Raw genomic sequence first — 24,823 nt, 5'->3', positions numbered from 1 at the left:
TTCCCCGGGCCGGAAAAGCATGCCGACCGTGAAGGGGAAAACGCAGGAAAAGACGAGGATGCAAAGGGTGGATTAAAATTTCGCGCTACGATAACTCTCGCGAAAACTTTCGCCCTCGTCTCGTTCCGGAAACAGCCGCGAAGCTGAAAACCTCTCTCTCTCTCTCTCTCTCTTTCTGTTTTCCGTTGCATACATTAAACCCTTAAATGATGAAATGTTTATATTGTAAATAAAAGTGACGAATGACAAGAGTTCGCGAAGGGTAGAAGCAAAGAGTAACAAGATGTAAACGGTTTTAATTAAATAAGATTTCTATGTGCACTTTTTATTACAAAATTTAAAAAGAGACGAGTTATGCATTTTGCACGTGTCCCCAAGCCTTCGGTACGTCTCGTTAAAATTAAAACTGTAACGTCGCTATTTTTTGGGGGGAGACGTTAGGATTAATATAAATGTCACGTTGTAAAGCGAAATAATCGGTGACGCGGACAGGATGTTTCAAAGAAGAAACTGTGAGAAATGGAAACTTTAAATATTATGCACCTTGCATAATTCGTAAGGCGCGCGCAATCTTCTTTCGCGGAATGCAAATCGCCGCGGCGTCTTTCGGTAAAATGCTTTTAATAAAAGACTCAAAGAGGGGACACTATAGGCGTCGATTTGCCTGCATCTTCTACGAAAAACTTTTAAAATTTATAGTCGACTTTATAAAGTCTTTCTTTCTCTCTCTATGTCTCCCTTTTTCATGTTTTCTTTTTTTTTCCGAAAAGAAGGAAAGCGGTTTCCGCTCGCGTAATATTCAATTACGCTGTCCGCCTTCTGGAAATCGTAATTGCTTTCGAAACTACTCGGAATACCGCTTTACTCCCCGAGACGCTTGAATATCCCTGGAAGGTCCCAAAGGAAGAAAGTGATTCCGTTAGCTCTTCCTGGGAGCTACTTCATCCTCCTTCGTCGCTTCGAAATCTCACGAAAGTTATAATGAAGAGATTTTTGCGTCAAACGCTCGCGGCGCCGCGAGCGAGCGCTTAATTAACATTGTGTTTGCACCTGAAAACCCGACCACGCATTTACGCACGGTAATTATTGATGTCAGTCCCGATCAATCAACGATCCGCCGAGTAATCGCTGCCGCTTGAGCTGGCGCGGTTTTAAAATTATATTGAGAATTTATTGCGCGGTCCAAATTAAAAATACTGGTAAAACATGAACAAAAAAAAAAGAAAAAAAGCAAAAATGAAATACAGTGCCGATAAAAAATATTTTTTCAACATCGGCGGTTAACAGTTCTCCTCAGCCTTTTTTACGTCGGAATATTTTTAACAGAATTAAATATTCGATAACTATAGATGTAAATGTAAAATAAATTGAAAAATTTGTGCATTTTATTTTTGTGTATTTTTTTTTTTTATTGTACGTCGTGATTGTTGCCTTAGTATTTCTCCGAACTTTGTAAATTAATATTCTACGGAGCCGAAGCGATATGGCTTCTTCTCGGATCAGAGGAAAAGCGCCGCGTGCTTCGAAGACGATCAAGGCGAAACGAAACTTCAGCGGGAGAGCCCGGCGCGCAACTTGTTAGCAATTCCCTCCACGGTGAAATGTATTTCTATAGAAGTTAGACAAGCGTCGTTTATCCACCGGCGCACAAGGCGAGGATGACGGCGAGACAGAAGGGAAATTCCGTTCCCGAGGAGAGAAGCCGCGTAACGTAGATTGTAGACGCCGAATAAATTAACGCCGTTACGGTTTGTCGAGAGATGTCCGCGGTACACAATACGCATAAAAGCCGATACCGCGAACGTGACGGGATTCGACTTCGCCTTTTTTTCACAAAAATTCCAGAGACGTAGACAATTGAGAGATAAATTTCGAAAAAAAAAAAAAACTTGCGTATATAAAAATTAATAGGACAGTTTAACGCCGTTGAAATTTTCGAGTACGACGCGAAGTAGATCCAGCGAACGGAAGATTCCACGAGATTAAATCCATAAAATCTATACGAAGAGACTCCACGAGAAACTGTCGCGTTGAATACGACTTAGCTAAAGTATCGCGCAAGTATTAGACAGAGAGAAAGGGAAGCGATCGATGTGAGGAACTGAAGAGTAAGTCGAGAAGACGACGTCGACGATGACGGCGAGCGTGGCAGATGAGGAAAAGGTTAAGGAGAGGATAAGGGAGGAACGAGGGTTAGCCGATACTTTCCCCGAACAAAGTTGAGGTGAGGGCTGCGAGTGATGATGACTAATGTACGTGCGAGCAATTTACATCCCACTTTCCTCCTGCGAGATATCCTCCCGCGTTCTGGACCCAAGACCCTACCGTTTCAAGGGAGGCGACGCGGTCCCCCTTTCGTCCCACGTTAACGTTACGTCGTCTCCTCGTCGGCGCCATCGTCGACCTGCCTTCGCCCTATCCGCCCTTCTCTCAAAGCCCTAAACCTCGAAGTACCGAGACGCAACCCTCGTGTCGCGGCTGTCTACCGGGGAAGCGCGTCGTGTAGCCATCAAGCCGACGTTTTGGCAAATTGCCTTCGTTTTTATCATATAGGAATATTCCTGCGGCCGACATCCGGGTCGAAAACGCGATCGAGACGACTTTCGCGGGGATTAGACCAGAGGGCTCGTTACGCGACGGTTCTTTTCAGTTTGAACGGGCTGTGTAAAATTTTATGCCGCCGTCGCAAGAAACGTGTTTGATCCTCGTGATTGCTCTCGTGTAATTTCTGCCGGTAATTTCCGTCGTCTGGATAAATAAATGGATAATTACATTTGCAAGATTGATGCCGTGAAAACGACCGAGCCACGAGATATTTATTAATTTTTAAAATGTCGGAAGCAATGCGGAAACTAGTCACGGAGATGTAAAAAATGAATTTAGAAAATTTCAGTACAGAATTAGAAGTATTAATAAAATATTTTATTAATATTTTCTAATAGAATTTTTTTTTTCCTTTTTTTTTTAATTAATCAAAATACATGCCGGCAGTAAAAACTTTGAGAGCAGCACGGAGGGTTTGATAGTCCAATGTAATGTGTTAGTATCAAGCGCTGTATTTCATGGTGCTTTTATTACGGCATTTTATTACAAGTCTGACTTTGCCGTCCCTTTATATACATAATAAAGAAGAAAGCTTATCCTCGCCTTTCCCTACGTTACGATGTCGCATGCAGATCTTGCGACATCGTATTTAAAGTCCTGCCGGAAGCGTCGTCGGCTTTGATACTCCCGCGACTTTATTTCACGCGGTCGTGGGCTCTCGCGTTTTGCGGTTACTTTCAACTGCGTGGCGGCACTCTACCCTTGTAGGACAAAAGTGCAAACGGTACAACGGCGGTTTGCAGCATCTCCCGCGCGACTTTGTCTCTGCGGCATACCGCCCAGTTGCGCCCTCCTCCCTCCCCCCCCTCCTACTTCGACCCCGAATTTGCGTCTCAAAGGGAAACTAACGACTTTACTTGGGGCTCGAAAAACGCCGGTGCAAAGACCGACGATTAGTTATGCAGATTCGTATCACACGCGCCGTTAACATCGATTCATCGGCGAGATCCGCACCCTCGCGCTTGCGAAGCAACCACCGGGACAACAAAGGATCTTACCTCCTATGTAATGCTATCAAAACGCAGCGTGTACAAAAGCGGCCCTTCCATCTCTCTCTCTCGCGATTTACATTCTAATCGAATACTCGCATATACGATTTCACCGTGTCTCGTCTTTTGTTTGTATTCTAATTTTTCGCGTGAATTGCGTTATAATTACGAAATTAAATTAACAGGAAATAATAGAATGCGATAGTCTCTATTAAAAAAGCGCCTTGAGCTCGGCCTTCCTGCGGGGAGAGCCTCTACGCAGCGGTAACACGTGCGCAAATGAATTTATGCCGAATATTGAGTTTACCATTGCTGTCGATATCGCGTGCTTTTAACTATCGAATGTACAGCGATGCTCGTCGATCAAATCTCATTTCGATCGACCACCTATTCAACTGACCGACAACTATAAACTTTCGGTTTTACCAACAATATTCCCGGATCGGCGGAAATTCCACGGCCGGCAGAAACGCTGTTTAGCGCCAGTAAAATTTATCTTCAAGCTTTACTAATTAGCTTGCTCGAACCTTGGTCAAAGAGGGTCGAAATTAATTGTTCGCGGGTTACGGCAATCGCCTCAGAAACGCGAGTATAATTAATAACGCGTAAATGGCGATAGCACTTACTTTGAACGAACGACGAATTTTTTTTTTTACAAGTGATCTCTATGTCCAGGGCATTTGTCAGAGAAGTCGAACCGAGCCGAGATACATCGCTGTTTATCGAATATTCGTTGTACTTTCGGTATACGCGCGGAACGTTTATATTATTTTTACAAAATGTCCCGAGTTGTCTTTTTAACGGGACGTGATATCGCGTTAAGTTTCCGTTCTGAAATCACGGAGCCATCGCAGCAATCGATAATCGGCCTGAAACTCGATACGATCTAAGAACTATCCCTTATGCATCCGCCACTCGTTCTAGAACATTGATCAACGCGCTTTTCCAAGGTGTAATGCGAATCCGAGCGCGGCGATACATCAATACGCCAAGGCGGGAAGAGAAAAAGAGAAAGAGAATGGGCCCTCGGGGGTGGTCGAAGTAAATTCGAAGGCGTCAGGGATGAATGATAGAGGGTGGGCGAGGGCCGGCGGCGATGCAGCACGAAGGGCCGAGGAGTGAAAGAGGAAAATTCTACCCTCCCCGGATCTTGCGGCGCCACGACGCGACGCGTCGCAACGCGGCGCGACACGGCGTCGCAAACAACCTGACGGGTACATTGTCGCCGCGAGACACGCTCGATGACATCGATCATTAATGTCGTGAAAAACAATCGCGGATGGGGTTTTACCGTAATCCAGGGGGCTCCCATCTACCTACCCGAGGTGGCTGTGAAAAATTGCCTTCCGGAGAGAACTCAACGTTTAAAATAGTCGGACGATTCGGAAGTATCTTTTACATAAATCGCGCAACGAAATGAAGTAAAGTACCGTCGGCATCGCGTCATCTTTCTGACATTTAATTTCTTTTTTTTTCCTATTTTTTCCCGCTCGCAGGAAATTAATTAAGAGCGATAAAACTGCGTCGGCCCCGGAAATAGTTAATTAGTATTCATAGAGGGAAGTTTTGCGACACTTTTCCGAATGATTCTTTTATTTTTGAATAAGAGAACGCACGTATATATATTTTACCCGAGAGAAATGGCATTTGAAAAATGCACACGGTAGTACAGTTTTGTTTTTAAATCCCCGGCTTTGTGTAGCGCACGGTTTCATTGCTCCCGCGGGGAGGGACTGTTCTTCCGAATCACTCGCTAAGGCTAATTCGCGTTGGAAGGTAATCTCTGTTTACGGTATGCGATTAATCTCCTATCGCTCACGCATATTTATTGCGGCGACACGCACACGCGCGTATTTGTGCACGGATGCCTGCGCGCGGAACGACACGCGGTTGCGGCCGCGAGATAGAATACGATCGGAAGGGTGGAAAAACACAGTGGCCGCGGTATTTTGTGGAAGGGTTGATTCGAGCGGAGATGGAGGGCTCCGGCCACCGTGCACACACTGTGTTTTATAAATTGCGGCAAGGAAACCGATATCACTCCCCCTCCTCCCATTTACGAAATTTTTTTACAACAGCCCAGGCATATTATTTCAGTCTAAATTTACGGCGAATTTTGCATATTTAAAATAAAATACATTATGCCGATGCTTAATCAATATTTGAATTGTTAAAAGAAAAATTATTGGCCGAAGGGGAAAAAAATATCATATGAGTTTATCAAACGATTTTCAAGCCAATACCGCGGATACATTTACGTAAGATTTAATGATATTTAAGCGCTTTATGCAGCCAAATCAATTTGAGATAAATTAATTTCTACGTATTTAAGCGATAATAATTTATTCGAAAGCTTTATTCGGAGTTTCCTGGCTACGCGCGACTCTCTTTAAATCTCACGTCGTTTCGAAACAACGTACTACCCGGTATGGCCGGCGATGTCCGTACAGAGCCCTTTAATGGATTTCTACTATTTCACTTGCAGCGTCCGAACTGGTATTTAGCATGGGCCACGCGTATCCGATAATCGGGTGAAATTCATGCTCGTTGGATTCTGTACAGACTCCGGTGTCGGTTCCAGCTATAATTCCTCGTTACGAAGCGCGGTCGTCAGCTCATAACGGTGGAGAGTCGACACGGGGATGGGGAGGGAAGAGCGAAAGAGATAGCGCCGACATCCCTCGCCATTCTACTTTCGAATACCGCGAGAAACTCGCCAGCTGCACGAATTTTATTCCGCACGACTCGCGTCTTTTATGAAACGCAAAGGGTCCTCATAAATTTTTCATCGGCGTAGCTTAAATGTTTTACGCGCCTATCTCCATATTTATCACGCCCAACCTCGCCTCGGTACACGCAATTAATTATCCTTGTCCTCGACTCGCTATTTTGCCCCGTGAATGCTCTCTCGAGCTTCTTACCGAAAAAGAAAATATAAGTTCGCTTTCTTGTCGAGGTGAAATAAAAAAAAATTGTCGTTATCTGCGAATTATTTAAGTATGGAAAATTCTCTTTAGCGAAGATTCGCTTGGTTTTCTGTAAATTTTGAAATTTTTCAAAATAACTAACTTAGCGAACGAACACAGCAGCGAGCACGTTGGTGATATACGTTACTCTCGCGATGATTTATTAGTTATGAATAATCGCGTTCGCTATTTGTTTGATGTTCGTTCGCTAAGTGTACGCACACTTTTACAATCAAACCGAGCGAACGATCTATTAATCACGGTAGCGACGTACAAGAGCGAATCGCTGTCGGCTGTCGCGCTGCCGGTCCAGATCAAAGGACGCAGATGCGCAGCGAGCAAAGTCGACCGGACGATACGCAAGCAGTTCACGTCTCGACGATTCCTCCGGGCGATGATTAGCCGCGGATCGTCATGCGTTAATTACCGGAGGCACCGTCTATACGCACGAATAACGCTTGTCCGTTACAGAATCGGGGCACCGAAGCGCGCACACAATTCGCCCGAAACTTCACGTGCATATCTGAAAACCGCGCGATATCTCCCTGAGAAAAGAACGCGGCGTTTTTCGACCGATTTTAGTTTATCGTTCAGCAAGAATAATATTAAGAATTACTGAGAATATAAAAAGGTAGATATAAAATTGTATGAATTAATAATTGATAATTATGCGGGATTATTAATTAAATTAATTTGACGAAGAAAAAAACGCTCAGCGATTCTGAGCCATTTCTTGCGGTTTGTGAGAGATTAGTTGGAACAAGTTACACGCTCGTATTTCGGCAAACAAAACTCCCGCGAGGCTGTAAATCGTACCCTAGTAACCCATTCTGATCGTCCGAAACTAGAAACCTAAGCAATGACTAATGACTGAGCCGAGGTTAGGGCAGGCTTGTACCGTCGGTTCACGACAGACGGAGCTGATCGGTACACAACTTTGCACTTTGATCCGTGGCTATGTCGTTTCGACAATGGACCATCTTGCATAATTAAATGGCTATTTGCAGAATAATTTCTTGCCCCTGACACTGGATACTATTAGGAAGAGTCATGAATGGGGAAAAAGTTATTTAAATATGGAATAAAAATTACTTATTAAATAAATCCCCCATTAAAACCTCTTTTTGCATTAATTAATAATTAAAAATAAAAAAAAGGTAACGTTTCAATTCTTTAATATTATATTTCTTTCAAAATATAATATGTTAACTAAATATTATATACGCTTCCTCTTTCCCAAGAGCTCCAGATTATACCGAATTATATTAATTACAACGTAATTACGAGGTGTGTGCCATCGTGCGTGTATTTCCCGCTCGTATCGCCGCGACTGAGGAGATTGTAAATAGCACTGAAGATAATTCGGGTAATCCTAATACGCTGTAGAATCGCGGAATTCCGTAGGATAGCCAGCCCGGTATCCGGAAGGCTTTCGCTTGCCCGCCGCCCTTCCGTAATGTCCGGATTGTCATAATGACGCACGTATATATATCCCGAGATTTCGAGCCGCGCGCGATATCGCTCGACCCCGCGCGATATCCCGGCTATCTCTGGGCCGCATCCCGGTTTGCCCACATCGCCGTTATTCTCCCTGGGGACTTTATGTCGCGCGACGAAAAGGTTTTTATCGGAGGGCGCACTCCGCACCCCGACCTCCTTAATTAATGGGGAAAACGCACGCGGGCGCAAGAGCGCGCGCCGCTTCCGCCCGGCGAATTAGTCAGGGATTTCTCGGGACAAAGGACGAGAAAGGGCTGGCCTCACTGACCCAATCCGAAGGAACGCCGTTATTCACGATCAACCATTACTCTTCCGCGGCGCGTATCGACCGGCCTGATAAAATCTGAACGGAATCGAATAGCGATTGTGTTCTACCTATCGGGGGTTGACGCGAACGCGACGCGAACATTATTATTTAAAGAGACAAAAGGAGCGGAGAAACTGATAGTTTCCTTTTTCTTTTTTTTTTTTTTAAACGAAACAGATTATTGTACGAGCACTAGCAATTTTTAAACTACGAAGTAATTTTAAATTCTTTAAAATAAAAATAACAGCAAATAATTATTATAATTAAATAATTATTTTAATGAACGAAAGTAAGTATCGAATATTAAAGATACTTGCATTAATGTCGATTCGAGTCGCCTCTCAATTCGTCAACTATTCAGATTTTTCTTTAGTATTCGAGGCACAATGCGAGAAACTCAACGTAAAGCTCTTCAGCGTTATCATCACATGCCGTTTCTTGTTCATATTCCGGCAGAAACGCTGAAAAGCTCGCGTCGAGCGTGTAAAAGCTCTCGGCGAAGAGTCCTTCATGCGGAATATTAAATCAAGACTCCGGCCTTCGGTCTCTCTTTCTCCACCTTTTCCTTCTCCGCCGCCGTCCCCCCCTTTGCCACCCCTATCGTTCTTCTCCTGCCAGACTCCGTATCTTTGCTCCGTCGTGTTCCGTTGCGAGACGTGCTTTCACGTCTCGCTTTGACATCGGGGATACATACCGCGACGCGCTTGATATTTGACACGAAAACCCGCGTATCGTCGCAAGTACAAGCTCGCAAACCACACGCGGTTTTGCCATCTGTAAGCCGACACAGACGATATTGCCGAGCATTCATTTACGTAAATAAATCTGGGGTATCTGCCTCTTCAGGAGTGAGTTTCGTTAAACGAATGCGATAGATAAGCGAAAATAATTTTTTACCGTAACACTTTTAATTTGTAGCATTTTGTGCATTTTATAATTATCCCACTTGGCCATAAATAACGTCGTGCAATTTAATTAATTTATTTTTTTTTATCGAGTACAACGTGCGCCGTTCATATTAATCTTTTAATTAAATCAATTGAAGGTATTCCCGTTTTCTCACAAATTCGATTCAATTAAAAGAAAACCGTTTGCGATATTGGTTGCGATTTTCGCCGGTGCGCCGCGAATTTCCCGAATCGACGGCGGTTTATCTTGTCCGGCTGTGTTCGGAGCGGTGATTAAACAATAGGTACGATCGATGTGGATCGTTGATTTTTTTTTTCCGGGAAACAAATAAAGCCGGTGTCCAGTTCCCACCGCCCCTTTCCTCTTCTCGTGGGAGAGGCAAATTATTCAAAGGGCCCGTCCGCTTTTGCCTCCCGCGAGCGCTATAATGCGAGTGCCCGTCGCTTGTGTATTGGATAGGGGGGAGGGTTTGTATTAGGGGGTTTGCGGCAGGAGGCACCATAAGCACACTACATATGGGTATCGGAAACGCGCGTAGATCACGCAGGATTATTCGGACACCCCTGGCGATCCCTAAGCTCTGTTGGATGCATGCTAATTACCGTGAAGGCACATATCCGTGTACCTCGTCTGTCTACAGGGTGTCCTGACATTAATTATTCCGATCTTAATTAATGATCGATCACCATTGTTCGTGCGCTAATTTCGCCTTCATTAGATCATATCAAAGACTTCGACAAGATTTTACTTGTAAACGATTTAGTGACTAATTAAATTAAATGCCACTTTTAATTTAGACGAAATTTCCTTCGAGATTTATACTTAGAAATGCTTTTAAAAATCTTAATATGCCAGAGATAAACTAATTTTAAATTTGCCAAAAATTTGTTCATTACAATTTTAATTGTCGGGACGTTTAAAATAGTTTTTACTTTTCTTTTTTTTTTAAATAACTCGAAAGAAAACTTTGAAACACTGTGTATATACACGTGTTCTGTCTATGTACAAAGATGACATAGTCGGCGTTCACGAACGCATGTATGTGTGTTTAAAAAGGAAGGGACGGTTAATAGGGGATGGCGAAATCCACCCCTATAGACATCCTTTCGAGAGCATCACGAAAATAGCGCAGTCCATGAACAAACACGCGAGTACACGTGCAACAGGGAGAACGAAGAAACACAGACGGGGTCCTGATCCTCTAATACGCGATCTAAACTTTTCTAACTTCGGCTTCTCCATCTCGACGGAAATACCTCTTGATTGTCAAAACTGAGATTTATTACACCGAACTAAATTGCAACGTGTGGAGATATATTGCCGAAAGGACGTGGGGGGATCTATCCGCGAAGAATGTTTCGACGGCTTGGAAATGAAACAATTGCGAGGAATTAGATGATATTTTTTTTTTACGTCGAAATTGCATGGAAAATCAAATGCCGTGAGTTTTACGATGGAAACATAAAAAATATCGTAAAGGTGTACGAGCTGGGAATTAATTTTCACAAGCACGCCAGTCACCGAGGAAAATGCATCGATCACCGCGAGCAGTATTAACGAAAAACCCCTTTTGTGCACCGCACCATTTCCGCGCACGTTAAAGAAATAATCCCTCATGTTTATGTATCCCGGACCCTCGCGTCCTTTAATGCGTCCTATGAATTTTTTTTTTTTTCTTTTTCAAAGCGCCACGCCGGTAGAATATTTTTCGCATTACGTTAAAAATGAAAGTACGGTCCTCGAAGGCGGATCTCGCCGCGGATAAATCACCGCGCGAGGTTGACTCGACGGCGGAAGCGGCGGGCTGAGGTGGTTCGGCGGTTGTTCCACGTTGAAATCAGCTTAAGGGAAATTTGAAACGTCGAATTTCCGCAGCGCGCGCAAAACTGGAAAAGCCGTCCTCGTCATTTCGTATTTAGGTGCGCCGACCCGACTCGCCATTAAAACATTAAGAAGCGGATCAGCCGTAGGATATTACGGGCCAATCGAAGTTGGAATTCATTAGGGAGACGCGTGAACGGAATTACAAAGTCATAATTGGAGGCCAGCTGATGTCTGGGTAAATTCTCATTAGCTCGCGCCTTTCGCGATCTCGATTGTTTTATCGTAATCTTGACGATTAAATAATATTTCTGCAAACGTTTTTATGAATCCACGATTAAAAGCTGGCATTAAAGTTTTCAAGAAATATTTATATTTTCTTAAGAGATTGAGCCGAAACGTTAAAAGACGGGATTTATATAATTACACCGGCGTGTTTATTAACATATCCATTATGTTGTAATTATGTATTACAGATCTCTTGTAAATATTGAACCAAACTTAAATCGACGCCTACTTCTGGCTGTGACCGTAACCGTAGTTCGCATGGAACAGCACACGGGGGTGCGATTTAATTAATTAGGGAAACGACGATTGCCCGACGACGACGAAAGGGTTGGTCGTCACCGGAATAACGCTATCGATTTTTTTTCCGAACATTTACGCAACTTTTCTGGCAGTTTCAACTGTTAAAAAAAAGGCATTTACGAAAAATTTCTAACTTAAAAAAAAAAATGATAATAATGATAATCACAGTTTGTTGTGATCTCTCTACTTTCGATGTAACAAAAAAAAAAAAGCAACGCGAGCGTATGTAATTTTTATTTCAAAGCATACGTTTAAAAAAGAAAAACAACTTTTGCTCTTAAAATATTTTTTTTTTTATTTCTTTATGAGAGAAAACGCTCTCGGTAACCTTACGGAGTTTAATGAAAAGTGAAAGTCCCATGTCGTTTAAATACACAACGTCACCCTCCCGAGCTTTTAAACCAGAGCGGCATTGATCGTTCAATTCCCCCAATATTGGTATAAAACGTCCCTGCTAATAGTGACCGTGACTCGCTATCGTGACTTGGCATGCCCGTACGTTTCGACTTTCCGCGAATCATTCGGCAAAGTGTATTAACAGGTTGCCAATATCGTGGAAAGTCGTCGATAAAAGGGGATCGCCGGGGTGGCAGTCGACATTGTGAGGGCGAACAATTTAATATGCGCGGCCGGGACGAAGGATTCCGAGGACGCGGAGGCAGGTCCTTATCGTGAGTTAGACCCTCCCGTTTCTATCGTCGGCATACCTTATCTGTCTTCTGGCAGTCACAAAGCCCGAGATCTCTCCCGTTTATTGGGAAGCTCTGCCATCGACTAGCTGCGGGCGTGCGGGATGAAAGGCGAGGCCGCCCGCGAGCTCTCTCGCGGTATTATCGATACAGGGCCCGTCCCGCAACCGACCTACGGTATGTCGTCTGAATGTTGATGCCCGCCAGGGCAATTTGGTAGAAGCACGGTATTTGCATGACATTCCGTTTTGAGCGATAGCTCCGAGTACGACGTCTCGACGAGCCGAATAATTGAGGAGACTTCCGCGAGGAAATGAAAGACGAGAGTAAAAAAAAAGAGACGTTATGCGAACGCCGGATTTGTTCGGACGAAGCTTTAAAAATATCTTTAAATTGCGACATATATTGTATACGGATATTATTGTTTTTGTATTAATTCATTAATATACGCGTATATTAATCGTAATTCCAACGTCATTCTCTGCAACCTCTAATTTACAAAGGAATCTCGTTTCTCGCCTCTTGTTCCACATCTTACCTTTGTCACCGCTCGCGGGAGGATTTCGCAAGCTAGACACGTCCGTCTCGGCACGACGGTGACGCGAATCAGCGCGCAAACGTGCAACCGGAAGTTCTCGTGTAAGCGAACGCGTATCGCGCACATGCGCGTGGTCGCGCTCACGAGGGTTGTAAGTAGTGAGTCAGAGCCGACGAAAGGGATGGAAAGAGACGGGAAGATTGCCACCACTACCGTCACTGCCTCCACCGCGACCGACGCCGTCCGCCGGTTAATCGACGGCGACGGGCTCGTCAGTCGGTCGGAAAGCGTCGCCGTGCGACGTGGCTCTTCGTGGCTCTTTTCGACGACGACGACGACGACGACGACGACGACGATAACGACGTGGATTGCTTACTGTCGCTTGGCATACTCGGCGGCGAACACGAGAATGCAAGTTGGTCGCCCACGACTCGGATGACAAAGAGCGAGCGCGCGAGGGACATGTCCAGCGGCGAAGTGCGAAGCGGAAGTTGACGAGGAGAACGAAAACAACGGCGGATTATTCTGGGGAGACAGGGACATGTTCCTCGACTCGCGCAGATGACCGAGCGCTCGAAGGTGCCTGCGTGACGGTCCTGACGTACCTCCAACGTCTTTGACGCGAGGAAGCTCAGCCGACGGGAAGCGTTGCCTTAGTCCCGCGGGGACACGGGCCCGCGGAATCCTCTACCTCGATAATTCGTGATATCTTTTGTACGTATCTTCTAAGAACTGCTTCGGGAGACCTAACCGCGGCCCGCAAGTTACCTCGACAAGCCTAACTCGAATAAGTGGTGCAAGTATTCATGGAACCAAAGGAGCTACGCTAAGCCGGATAAACGAGCTTAAGCGACTACGAGAGGAATCCGCTCGGGAATATTTTTTAATTGCGAGAGCGAAGTTTCCGTACGCCACGCGAGTTCGAGATACAATTAAATACCAGCTGCGCGACGATTTGCTAGCAGCTGCGACAACATTGTTCGAAAGGGTAGCTCGCTGAACGGTTCGCGCTGTCGTCCGAGGTGCCGGAGTCGATTGTGGAAGACGCGGGGGTGGTGGAGGCGACGGAGGGTAGTGCGGTCGTCGTAGCCGATGGTAGTCGTGCCGGTCGAGAGAGCAGCTGCGACGGCAATAGTCGTAACGCTAACAGCGGGCGCATTAGTAGTAGTACGAACGGCGATAGTGTCGCTGGTGGTGGTGTCACCGTTGGTGATAGTGCTGGTGGTGGTAGTGATCGTGTCGGTGAAGGGCCGTCGTACAGGGGTGGCTTGCCACGACTTATAATAAAGGGACCGGTGGAGGGCCCGGCGAGTGGCAGCGACAGCAGGGTGGCCGCGCGAGTGCACCCGAGCTGGGGAACGGGCGCGAGAGGGGTGGGCCCCTCTGCACCCTCGGGGCCGGGGGAATGTCCCGCGGCCGACGGCGTGCGTGGCCGCAACGTCGCCGTCGGCACCACGACGCAAAATCGCCAGCCGATGGGCACCAATCTCACTAAACAGAGCAGGGTGAGTTCTTCGTTTCGGGGGTTGACACGCGGCTCTCGAAAAACATCCCTTCCTCGCCGGATCACGTACCGTGAACGCAATTTCCAAAAGAAGACGGGTGCGCAAAAAAAATTGCGAATAGCAATTCTATTATTTTCCAATTTAATTCGAAACAATACGCGTTTTTTTGTTTTTTTTTTAATATTCGTAATTATGACAGAGTAGTACGTAATTTTGTTTAATGCTCAAGTGAGTAATAAAGGCTCGGGAATAAAGACGATAGACGTTGCAGATTGAATGAACGGTACTGTGATAAACACGTGAGTGATGAAAAAGGCAAACAAGAAAATTCACGGACCATTAAAAGCGCTCGCAGGTATCTGCTCGTAGATATCTATACTCGTGAGAGACTGCCATTCACGATATACTCTTTCGTTGCCGATGAATGAGGCATTCACGCGTTCGCGCGTACTCTCGCATTCGTGATCCTTGCGGATTTGTTGATCGACAAATATAATTTTACTACAGCCTACGAAAGCGGAATTCCGAATCGTTATTGTTGTTTCAATGTAAAATAATACCCACCCAATTTTTTGTACTGAAAGAAATAACTAACGAGTGAAAGAGAGAATAGAACTCATTAGATCTTCACAGACAGTCGCTATTTAATTATTGAATTAATTTTTTTTTTATTTATTAATTTTTTATTAAATTTCTTTTTTATTTTCTAACACTGCATTTTAATTCTATATAATATATTTTAATAAGCTTTGAATGGCTTTCACGTCTGCGTTCGATACGAACTTTCGAGAGACTCCAGACAGCGTATATCTATATGTGCTAAATGTGTCAAGCGGACAAACTTTTTCAAGCGGTTTATTGACATGTAAAAAGTTCGCCGCGCATTATACCGCGCGAAATAATGCACCGACAGTGCATAGCCGCCGTCGATAGCGGCTACTTCTACTGACAACGCATCTCAACCGTGCCTCTTATCAACAAGCCCATGCATGCGAGCCGCAAGTCGCAACAACGCTACGTCACGTTCAAGCTCAATTCTTTTTTTTCTTTTTAATTATTTATTAGAAATCCGGCGGCCGAGCACGCGATTCTCTTACTCCAAATTTCATGAAAGGAAACATTGTATCGCGAACGACCACCATTTCTCGGAGCTTTACCTCTTTGCCGTTTGATAAAAAAAAAAGTCGTTTATCGTACCGGGCGGCATGGTTGAAGCGAAACTTGTATAAGTTATACGCGAGATAATACTCGAACGATGAAAATTATATCACCGCTATCTGCGGTGTCACTTACTTTCGACGCGACAAAATCAATAGCCGGGCGCACGACCCTCGGTCGGAATATTTTTAATGCCCAGAATAAACGGAGACACTCCGGCCCGCGGAGAGCGGAGTGACGATTGTGTGCCGCGACCACTTCGACGCGGCGAATCAAGTGGATGTCTGTGTTATTGTAATGGCTCGCTCTCCTTGAACCACCCACCCCGGTATTTCCACGCGGGCTCTCGCGGGCGAAGACGAGCCGCACGATTCTCGGAGGTGCGAAAGCGAGCCGGCCTGAAAGATTTATCGCGCGATTCCTTCGCCGTGCTCGCGAAGAGAGGGGTATATCGGGGATCGCAGGCACGTGACCCAGCTATCAATCCGGCGAAGTACCGAGAGAGGACCAGAAGCGCTCGCCGAGAGCCTCCTCCTCGTCTTTAGCCACCGCGCTCCTCTCCCGTCTCGCGCACCACGTGCTTCTCGCCCGAGTAGGCGACGAGCGACTCGATCGATGAACCACGCGGGGTCCCAGGATCTCGCGTGAATTATTAAGAAGTGCATTCCGAGGTGCGATGATCCTCGGATGTCGCCGCCTCATTAATTATTCGCCACGCTCGACGATGCAGCCCCCCACTCAGCGCGTTGATTAGGACCGAGCCTCCTCGTGCATCTTTCCGTCGCACGTGTCCCGAATGAAGTTGCGTCACGCACGTGCGCGTCCTCGCCGCGGGAGGATTATCCGAACGCTTCTCCACGGGGTGCCTTTGAAGAGCACATCGGTTTTCTCACGTTAAACGACGATCCGATATTTTTGAGAGCTTCCACCCGCCACGAAATCACGTATACACGGGCAACGATATTATAAGCTCGCGTTACGAAACTTCCGAATTCAAGTCGAGTTCCAGCGAAGTATTTAGCGTTGTAATGAAATTGACTAACGTTATTTATTTAATTGATAAAAAAGATTTATCTTTAAATTATTTTTTTTTTTTTACATTTAACGCGCGTTGAGTTTTTATTTTACGGGAGAAAGAGACGGTTACTTTTTATCGTCTTACGCAGAGTGTCCTCGTTTCTGCTTGCTTGACTTCGAATAGCGGAAAGTTCGCTTGTCGTAAAATCACGATTTTCCTCGCGAAATTCGACGGGAAAGGCTTTCGCCTCCGCGGCGTCGTTCAAAGATGTAAAATCTTCCTAAATGCCCACCCGAATCAAATGTTTTGCATACCAATAGCTTTTTGCTTTTGCAAAAGTTCGTCACTTTAGTCGGATCGCGATATTTATTTGTCTCGTGGTACCAATCTCAAGTATGCAAATTTGTATTTCAATTCGTAAAAATCGATTGTATAAATACGACAGTCAAATTTCAATCATTAAATAAGCGCAAATAATAATCAGTAATTGTAAAAGTACTGTCTTCCAAAATGATTGTCACTTACCGAGAAATCGATGCGCAGCAGCGGAGTTGCGAATTACGTAAACCTGTAACATACAAACATATCTTGATTATTAAAAGTGCCTAAATAATTTACATTTCAAAAAAAAATCTTATTACATTTATTAAAGGAGAATCGTCGTTTGGCGGACCAAGAAAAACTATTCTTTTTTTTTCTTTCTTATTTTAATTGTTATTTATTGTTACATCAAACGTTAATAATATCGCGAATAGTACAAAGTATATGAAATATAATTTACCTTAAAGTTGCTCCGCCAAGGCCCGATGCCTCTCCTAGGCCTCCTCCTCCTCTCAGCAGGATGTCCTCGGATGTCGGGCTTCCTTCCGCGCACAGGACACTCGCGAGAATCCGCACCCGAATAATAATCTACTATCGCGCGGTACTGTGAGGCACTCCCGAACAAACCGACGAACCGGCTGCGGTTCGTTTATAGAATATATCGGCGACGGCACATTCGCTTCTTCTGTCGATTCTTCTCTTATTTTTTCTCTCGATTCTTATCTGAAACAGAAAATAATTTCACTTGATTAGTATACGTCGCAAAAGATAATCCGTGCTGTCGGATATTACGGGATATATCGGGATATTAACTTATTGTTAGAACCGGTGGATGTAAGTTATTTTTCGGCGTGTGCACTGATGTAGTTAATGCGCGCTCGATCAGCAACCATCGTAGTCAAAGTAGCAAGAACGTAAACTACGTAAATCACGTACCCCTCGCGCCGCGACCTCTGTTGCTCACCCGCACCGCGACTTCTGTTGTTCGCCCTCTACGTATTAGAAGCCCATTGCACAAACAGGCTAAGGAATTTATACCGAATTCTATATCGATGATCATGCTCAATGTAATACGAATTTCAGCCCGCTAGATATATATATCGCGGTTCTCGTCGATCGAGGCCTATTTCAGCCGACTTCTCACTTCACTGATTGACGATTACCTTTCGGCGTTACCGCGCGGAAATTCCACGATCGGCGGAAACTGCGTTAGTACCCGCAAAGTTAATCTACGATCACCTTGCTCGAAGTCTGATTAAAGAGGGTTGAAAATTAATCGTTCGCGGGTTACGGGCAATCGGCTCAGAAACGCGAGTATTAATTAATAACGCGCAAACGGCAGTGGCACTTACTTGGAACGAACGAACACTTTTCGCAAGGTGCTCTCCGTGTACCGAGCATTCGTTGGAGAAGCCAGAGCGCACCGGGATGCATCGCTGTACCTCGAATATTCGTCGCGGTTTCGGTACGCGCGGTAAGTCTCTCTCCCGCGAGGCACGTCTTCTCTGTTCAACAGTCGGCGAAGGACAGAGAGGGGGAAGTAACTAGATCGCTCGCCGCGGCGCGATATTTCCCCACCGCGCTTCCCCCCTCTCCAACGACCAACAGCGCTGTTACTTGTACGAACTTCAGGATTTAACAAACTAATTTATACGAACATTACGTTAAATATTCGTCACCCAGCGCATTCCAAGATAATCGTACGACCATCGCACGAGCACACACGTACGTAAACTAACCCGCGCATCGCGTTGTAGAAACTTACGCCGGATATTATTTTTTGCAACATTTGCGATACTTTTTAGGGCCGAAAATCGCACCCGGAGTGGAAACTAACCTCGCAAATACGACACTCCCGATGGAAAGCGATCGTCGAGGGGGTGGAAAGGAGCGTTCGTTAGGATTTAAGGCTGCCATAAATCCGCTACGGCCGTTCCTTAAACCCTCCGCGCGCGAGCGGCGGTCAGCCCGGCTTTTACCAGATTGTATTCCTCGATATCTCCCCTTTTGGGCTCCTCGAATTCACCGGCGTCCTTTCTTCGGCGAACTTTCGCTCGATCGCGACGATATCCGTCGACGTTGGCGGAATTCTTACGAATGCGATTGTAAACGCCGCCTTGGGAAAAATCGCAAACCTTCTTGTGCATATAAAGGACGCGTGGACATCAAAGCGCATGTTTTGAATTATTATGGACGTTGGACATCTATCGAAAAGTATGCTTTTAAAGGCGAGTATTTTCTCTCGACGAATATCACAATTTGTATAAAATGTTTCTGTTACTCTGTTCGTTATTTTAATTTCTATTATCGCAGTCGACCAACCTAACCTAATTTTGTCTTTCAATTATCGAGTCCGAACTACCGACGTTTTATTAATTTTTATATTCACTATTGTCCCGGGTTTTTTTATTTTTTTATTTTTTGCCTTTCAGAAATTCGCACAATTGTCTTCTGGTAATTAAACCCGGCCAAGATTCTACATTAATCTAATCGTCCGTCTTTTTTCTAAATCCTCTGGCCACCGTTGCAAATCTGAGAGCATTATATATATTATCTCGGACCGTGTCCGAAACTTGGTCCTTCCTGGCCGGGACAAACTACAATTTACGGCCGGTCCCGAGATAGCCGCGGTTACCGGCGGGTTAAATCGCGTGAAATACTGCTTTCGGCACATTGGTCCGGCACAATTATTGATGGCACTTGGAGGAACGGCCGGCGGGCCCGGACTCGCCCGCGCGAATTCGGAAGGGCGCAATCAATGTGGCGTGCGGGCGCTTCGATTTAAATTCATGAATAATTCTTGCTACGCTGGCCCGACGCGACGATCCGAAGATCGACGAGCTCTTTCGGCCGTCGTCCCGTGCATTTTTCCCCGAGGCCGCGATTCCGGGTTCACCAGGCGAGGATCAGACACCGCCGCCGGTAAATTTCACCAAGTTCCAGATTTACTGCGGACTAGAGTTGGGCGTTATCCCGGAAAGAATTGCGCGGGGATCACCATTCCCGTTTGAATAATTTATTCGGGTAACGATTGTCCATTATTTGCAGTGGCCTATGCGATTAGTTGCCTGAATGAGCCGCGCGACAATCGCGAGTACAGCGTCCCCGAAATATTTTGCGAATAACGCACCGTCGACTATTACCTGCTCGGGAAGTTATTTTTATTCTCCGCCTCCGACACATTCGTCGATACAGTTCAGCGAAATTACAAACCGGATCTTCGGGATCAGGCCAATCAGCCAAAAATTTGGCGACTGTCGAGTCGAGAGCTCCGCTCGTTCCATCCAATCGGGCAGATGAAAAGCACGGTCAGTTTGACGGTGATTTATTAATCGCGCCGCTCGTCGCGCGTTACCGCGAATAAATTATGACGAGTGCGCGCTGATTAATTACAAGTCAATTAACATCCCTCGCCTCCGATGGTGAAATGAACAACGAATAACACCGCAGTCGGCGGCGGCCGCCGCGCGACGCTACTGCGAACACTTTATTAAATCCGCCATTAATTAATCACACTCGCGCCGGCGATACCTTTCCGCGATATGCCGCGTTTGCTCGTATCGACGTCATTATTGCCGATTCATTATTCACAACTGTCGCGGCGATGACGATTTTTTTTTTTTTCGAACGGCGCGCGTCGACACTGAATTTTGCGCTGCCCGCGTCACTCCGTCCACGTTAATTACCGTCCCTTTTTCTCTTTCCCTCTCCCCTCGCGTTTTTCCGTTTACCAGGCACCGTCATTAATAAATGTCAACGCTCGAATTGTTACAGAGGGAGGCCACGCAACGAGATGTGGAACGAGAACGCCGGCAGCGAATGGAGGCCGAGGCACGGGTGCGCGAGGCTACGGCCGAGGCTGAAAGAACACGCTCAAGAGTCCATCATCTCCAGAGAGAGCTCGCCAGGTGAGAGACTTCAGAATATAACTGCACCAGAGAGGGAACGCGACGAAAGTGTTAAACCAAAGTTGAAAATCTCGCTCCGACTTTGCTCGGAATAAATCTCGAATGTATTCACGGCTCCTTCTTCCCTCCGTGCGTTTCACATTTTCCCGGAACACTCGGAAAATTTCTCTATTTGAGAGAAAATATTTAGGACGTCGTCCACTTTAGTGCTACACTTATTATACGTTAACTTCCTTTCTTGTAAGAAATCGTATACGCGCAACGTGAATTTTTATTGGAAGCACGCGACAATGGCAGATGAACTTTTTGACCAAGAGTTTGAAACTCGGAAGTTTTAATGGAGATTATTGTAGAAAGACAAGCGCGTCCGAATACTCTAATTCTCTTCCAAATTTGCCCTTTTTTTTCCTTCTTTTTTTTTCTTTTTTCTTTTCGTCCGAGTAACGCAAGCGGAAAGCGAAAGGGAGTCGCGGATGCAAATCGGCTTACGAAGTTTCCACCAATAATTCGAGCCCGCCGTGTAACGCGCGAAATCGATTTCTTCCCGCTCCTTGGCGGCCTCTCCGCTCCGCGAAATCGTTTATTTCACTTGCGGCCGTGCAGACGGCATTTTATTTCCTGCGTGCGATACATAAATATAAAAGTACCTGTGCGTAAGGTATAAATAATGAAACCCCGCGTGCGTTTCTCACGCAATAACCGACGGATCCAATGGTAAATCATCGATATTGGCCCTCGTTCATAACGTCCCCGCGATTCACCCATCTAAATAGCAATCTCCTTACGCCTTTGTCGCCCTCCCCTGGTCCGATTTATTGACGCGAATATCGTAACATCGTCGCGATATCGCGACCTCCCCGAAACGAAATAGGGCTGGCTTCTTGGCGGTGTCGATTAACGAGGTTTTTAAACGCATTTCTCAACGCTGATAGCTGATAAATATGAAAATATATGTATCGACCATACGTTTCAGAGACAATCTTACATTGAGAAGCCTATTTTCTTTTTTTTTTTTTTTTATTTATTTATTTTTTTATTGACATTTGTTTTATAAACGCGCTATTTTATGTACGCTTTAATTTAGAAATGTAATTTCCTATCAAAGATTAGGTACCTCATCTCGTATAACTTTATCCATTTTAAAAGAGTATTTTTCAAATAAGTGGGTTTATTAATCTCGGAGAGAGCCGAATCGAATCCTTTCAGAGAAACGTTAACGAACATAAATGGATTTCTTTATCGTCGGGTCCGCGTGTACGCGGATTATTTGCCGAATAATTCGATAGATTGGCGCAGGTTGGTCGCGAAGGAAGTCTCTCGTGTACATTTCTGTCAAAACCAGCGGCTCGTTTCGCCAAGTGCACGATAGAAGAGCCCCTTTCAAACGCAGTCCTTTGATTCGATACCGTTCGAATAAAAAGGCCTGGCTTTTTTTTTTTTATTTTGCCTAGAAATCAATAACGCGCTGAAATTAAACTGGCTGGCTCGATAAACTTGCGATGAAAATCACAATCTGCTTCGACATTGCAAAACGGTAATTCGGCTAAGTTATCTCAACCGTAGGCACGTAATAATTTTGGGACTAAACGTATTGAGATTAGGAAACGAAATAACCGTAAGGATCGCCGTGATGGAATTTCGGGGGTCCTCGTGTGACCTACGGACTTTTATTCGTGCACGCGGCTTTCAGGGAAAAATGTCCCGTCTACCAGCACGGCGCAGCACGCGGCACGCATGAGCGATGCGTGTACGGCAAATTGATATCCCTGTTTTACAGCGTGCAACGCGACATGATGCATTATAAGCAGCCGGATATGTCGGCACGACGGTCCTCTCCGCCGTGAATGAATAATCGCGGCGTTGCACGCTGCGATGCGTCTGCTTGCTTCCTCCTTTCTGCGTCTTCGCATCACTCCTTATGTCCGATTTAATTGCGACGAGCATTAAATACCCGAATTCACAAGCATTTACTTAAAAAAAAAGATACGTATTTTTTTTTAATTGTTCGGCGATCATTATAAAAAAAAAAAAAGAAACGTAAGATGTTTTCTAAGAATTGTAGCCAGCGAAAGTGTTGAACATGTCACGGACGGATTTTTTTTCCCTCTTTTTTTTTTCTTTTTTTTTTATCGCCGACATAAATCTCGAGTGTTTTCTCTATGGTAATTCGTCGGCAGCGCTTTTCGATAAGAAGAACGGAGCGCGTAGGGCTTAGGGCGGTCATTACACCGTTGGCCGGACGGTACTTAAAATTCCGAGCTTCGGCATCTCGAAACGCGCGCTCCAACCGCTCAATTAAACGTGATCTTTTGTTCTGGCGCGATGCATTTCCCGCGTGGAATCTAGTCGCGATCGCGGGGAATTAAAAATGCGGCTCTCGTACTGGAAGTGGCTTTTTACGGCCGGCCCGCGAGAACGGGTGCGCGGCGTTATTTTTACGCGGTCGGACACGAAATTGAATTTTCCAGGCCCTCTCGCCCTTTCGGGGCGTCGCTGCAGAGAATCCTATTAACCACACGTAGGAACAATGCAGCCTAAATAGCTGTACGTATATGCGAAGAAGGAAGGAAATGGAAACTAAGAGGGAACCGGCACACGTATGGCTCTTCGCTTCTCGGATTTTCTCGGATTTTCTCGCAGACAGACAATTTGAAAATGCATTCACTCAGTGGCGTTTCTCCGACAAATTACTTGAATAAACAACAAGATAGTAAAAGAAATAAGAAAAAGTGCCATATCGAATAACTTATTCGCATCGCGATGAATAATTAAATATTATTCCAGCCGTGATTGGAAACTATTTAAATTAATAATTTGTAATATCGATTTAAAAAATTAATGTGAAATTGTAGCTTACGTAAAACATGTAGATTTTGGTTTATAATATCGAAGATTCGCAAGGGGGAGTGAAGTACAACGGGATAATATTCCCATTCGCGGCAGGTATGAATCCGGAAAGAAAGACTCGCGTTGCAATCTGGGACGTAGTACCTTGTTAAGGCAGAGTTCCGTGAAAGCGAGTCGAAGCGCTCGCCGGAAATTAATCTTCGTCCCCGTACGATAGCGCGAACCTTCCCATCCACCCCGTCGGCGTCGATGACACGCCGTTATGCGACGTTATAGTTTACGGGGCGCATCGTCCCCTCGTAAGCGGGAAAACGAGTGATTCGTGGCCGATGAAGTTTCGACGCGACGGCGACGCGTTAACGAACGCGAGATCGACGTGTCCTCGGTGCGGTGCGGCAACGACACGCGTAAAACCGGCGGGCGTAACAATTTCCATATGATAATGACTCCGACGCACAAAGGGCGCGCGTTGCGTTAACGGTTGCGCGCGCGATTGAACGCTGATACCTGTTTATTCTGCCGACTGCGGAGAGTTTGCGGAGCTCGCGCGTGCGTGCGTCGGGGTCGTGCGTGCCGCCGCCTCTCACGCGACTACCGACATGTGTAAATAGTAATTACAATAGCACAGAGCCGGAGGAGCCGCCACCCCTCCACCCCGACGTCGGAGATTTGTCCTGGGAAATGGAAAATGTAAATTCCACGCGAGACCTTTCCCTTTTTTCGACTTATTTAAAATTTATAATACATGCGGACGATTAAAATATATATATATATATATATATATATATATATATATATATATTTTTATTTATTCGTGTCCGTTGTTTAAAAATTGCGTACGCGTTGTTTATTTGAAAAAAAAAATTTGGGAAAAATTTGAAAGAGAGGCCAAGCGGCGTGGACGTTCTTGAATGACACTGTGGCATTAACGACCATCTTTCCGCTTGCAATTCGAGACTGCATGGTACCCCAGAATCATCGTAATCGAATTTGCCGAGCAACAGTTGTAAATCATGAGGACCGGCTTGCCCGTGCCATGTGTTTCGAGCGAAAACAGAGAGAAGTAGAAAGGCGGAGGAGAAAGTGTTGGGCGAGGGTGCGCTGCTTTGTGTGGGGGAGCTATGCCCCGTTTTAAGGGTGCAGCAATTGCGAGTG

General features: G+C 45.5%; 1 protein-coding gene across 5 annotated transcripts in view; it reads left to right on the top strand.

The window, feature by feature from the left end:
• LOC139108883 (uncharacterized) overlaps nucleotides 1–24,823 on the top strand; it is a 170,514-nt gene that overhangs the window by 132,288 nt on the left and 13,403 nt on the right. For all 5 annotated transcript variants that reach the window (XM_070667532.1, XM_070667530.1, XM_070667531.1 and 2 more), the window contains one exon: nucleotides 20,688–20,821. In XM_070667532.1, coding sequence (XP_070523633.1) covers nucleotides 20,688–20,821 — 134 coding nt within the window. The remainder of the gene's footprint in view (nucleotides 1–20,687; nucleotides 20,822–24,823) is intronic.

This window comes from Cardiocondyla obscurior, linkage group LG16 (assembly GCF_019399895.1).
Source record: "Cardiocondyla obscurior isolate alpha-2009 linkage group LG16, Cobs3.1, whole genome shotgun sequence".
Classification (NCBI taxonomy): Eukaryota; Metazoa; Arthropoda; class Insecta; order Hymenoptera; family Formicidae; genus Cardiocondyla; species Cardiocondyla obscurior.
The sequence above is the reverse complement of the archived record's forward strand: the minus strand, read 5'-3'. Positions and strand labels throughout refer to the sequence as shown.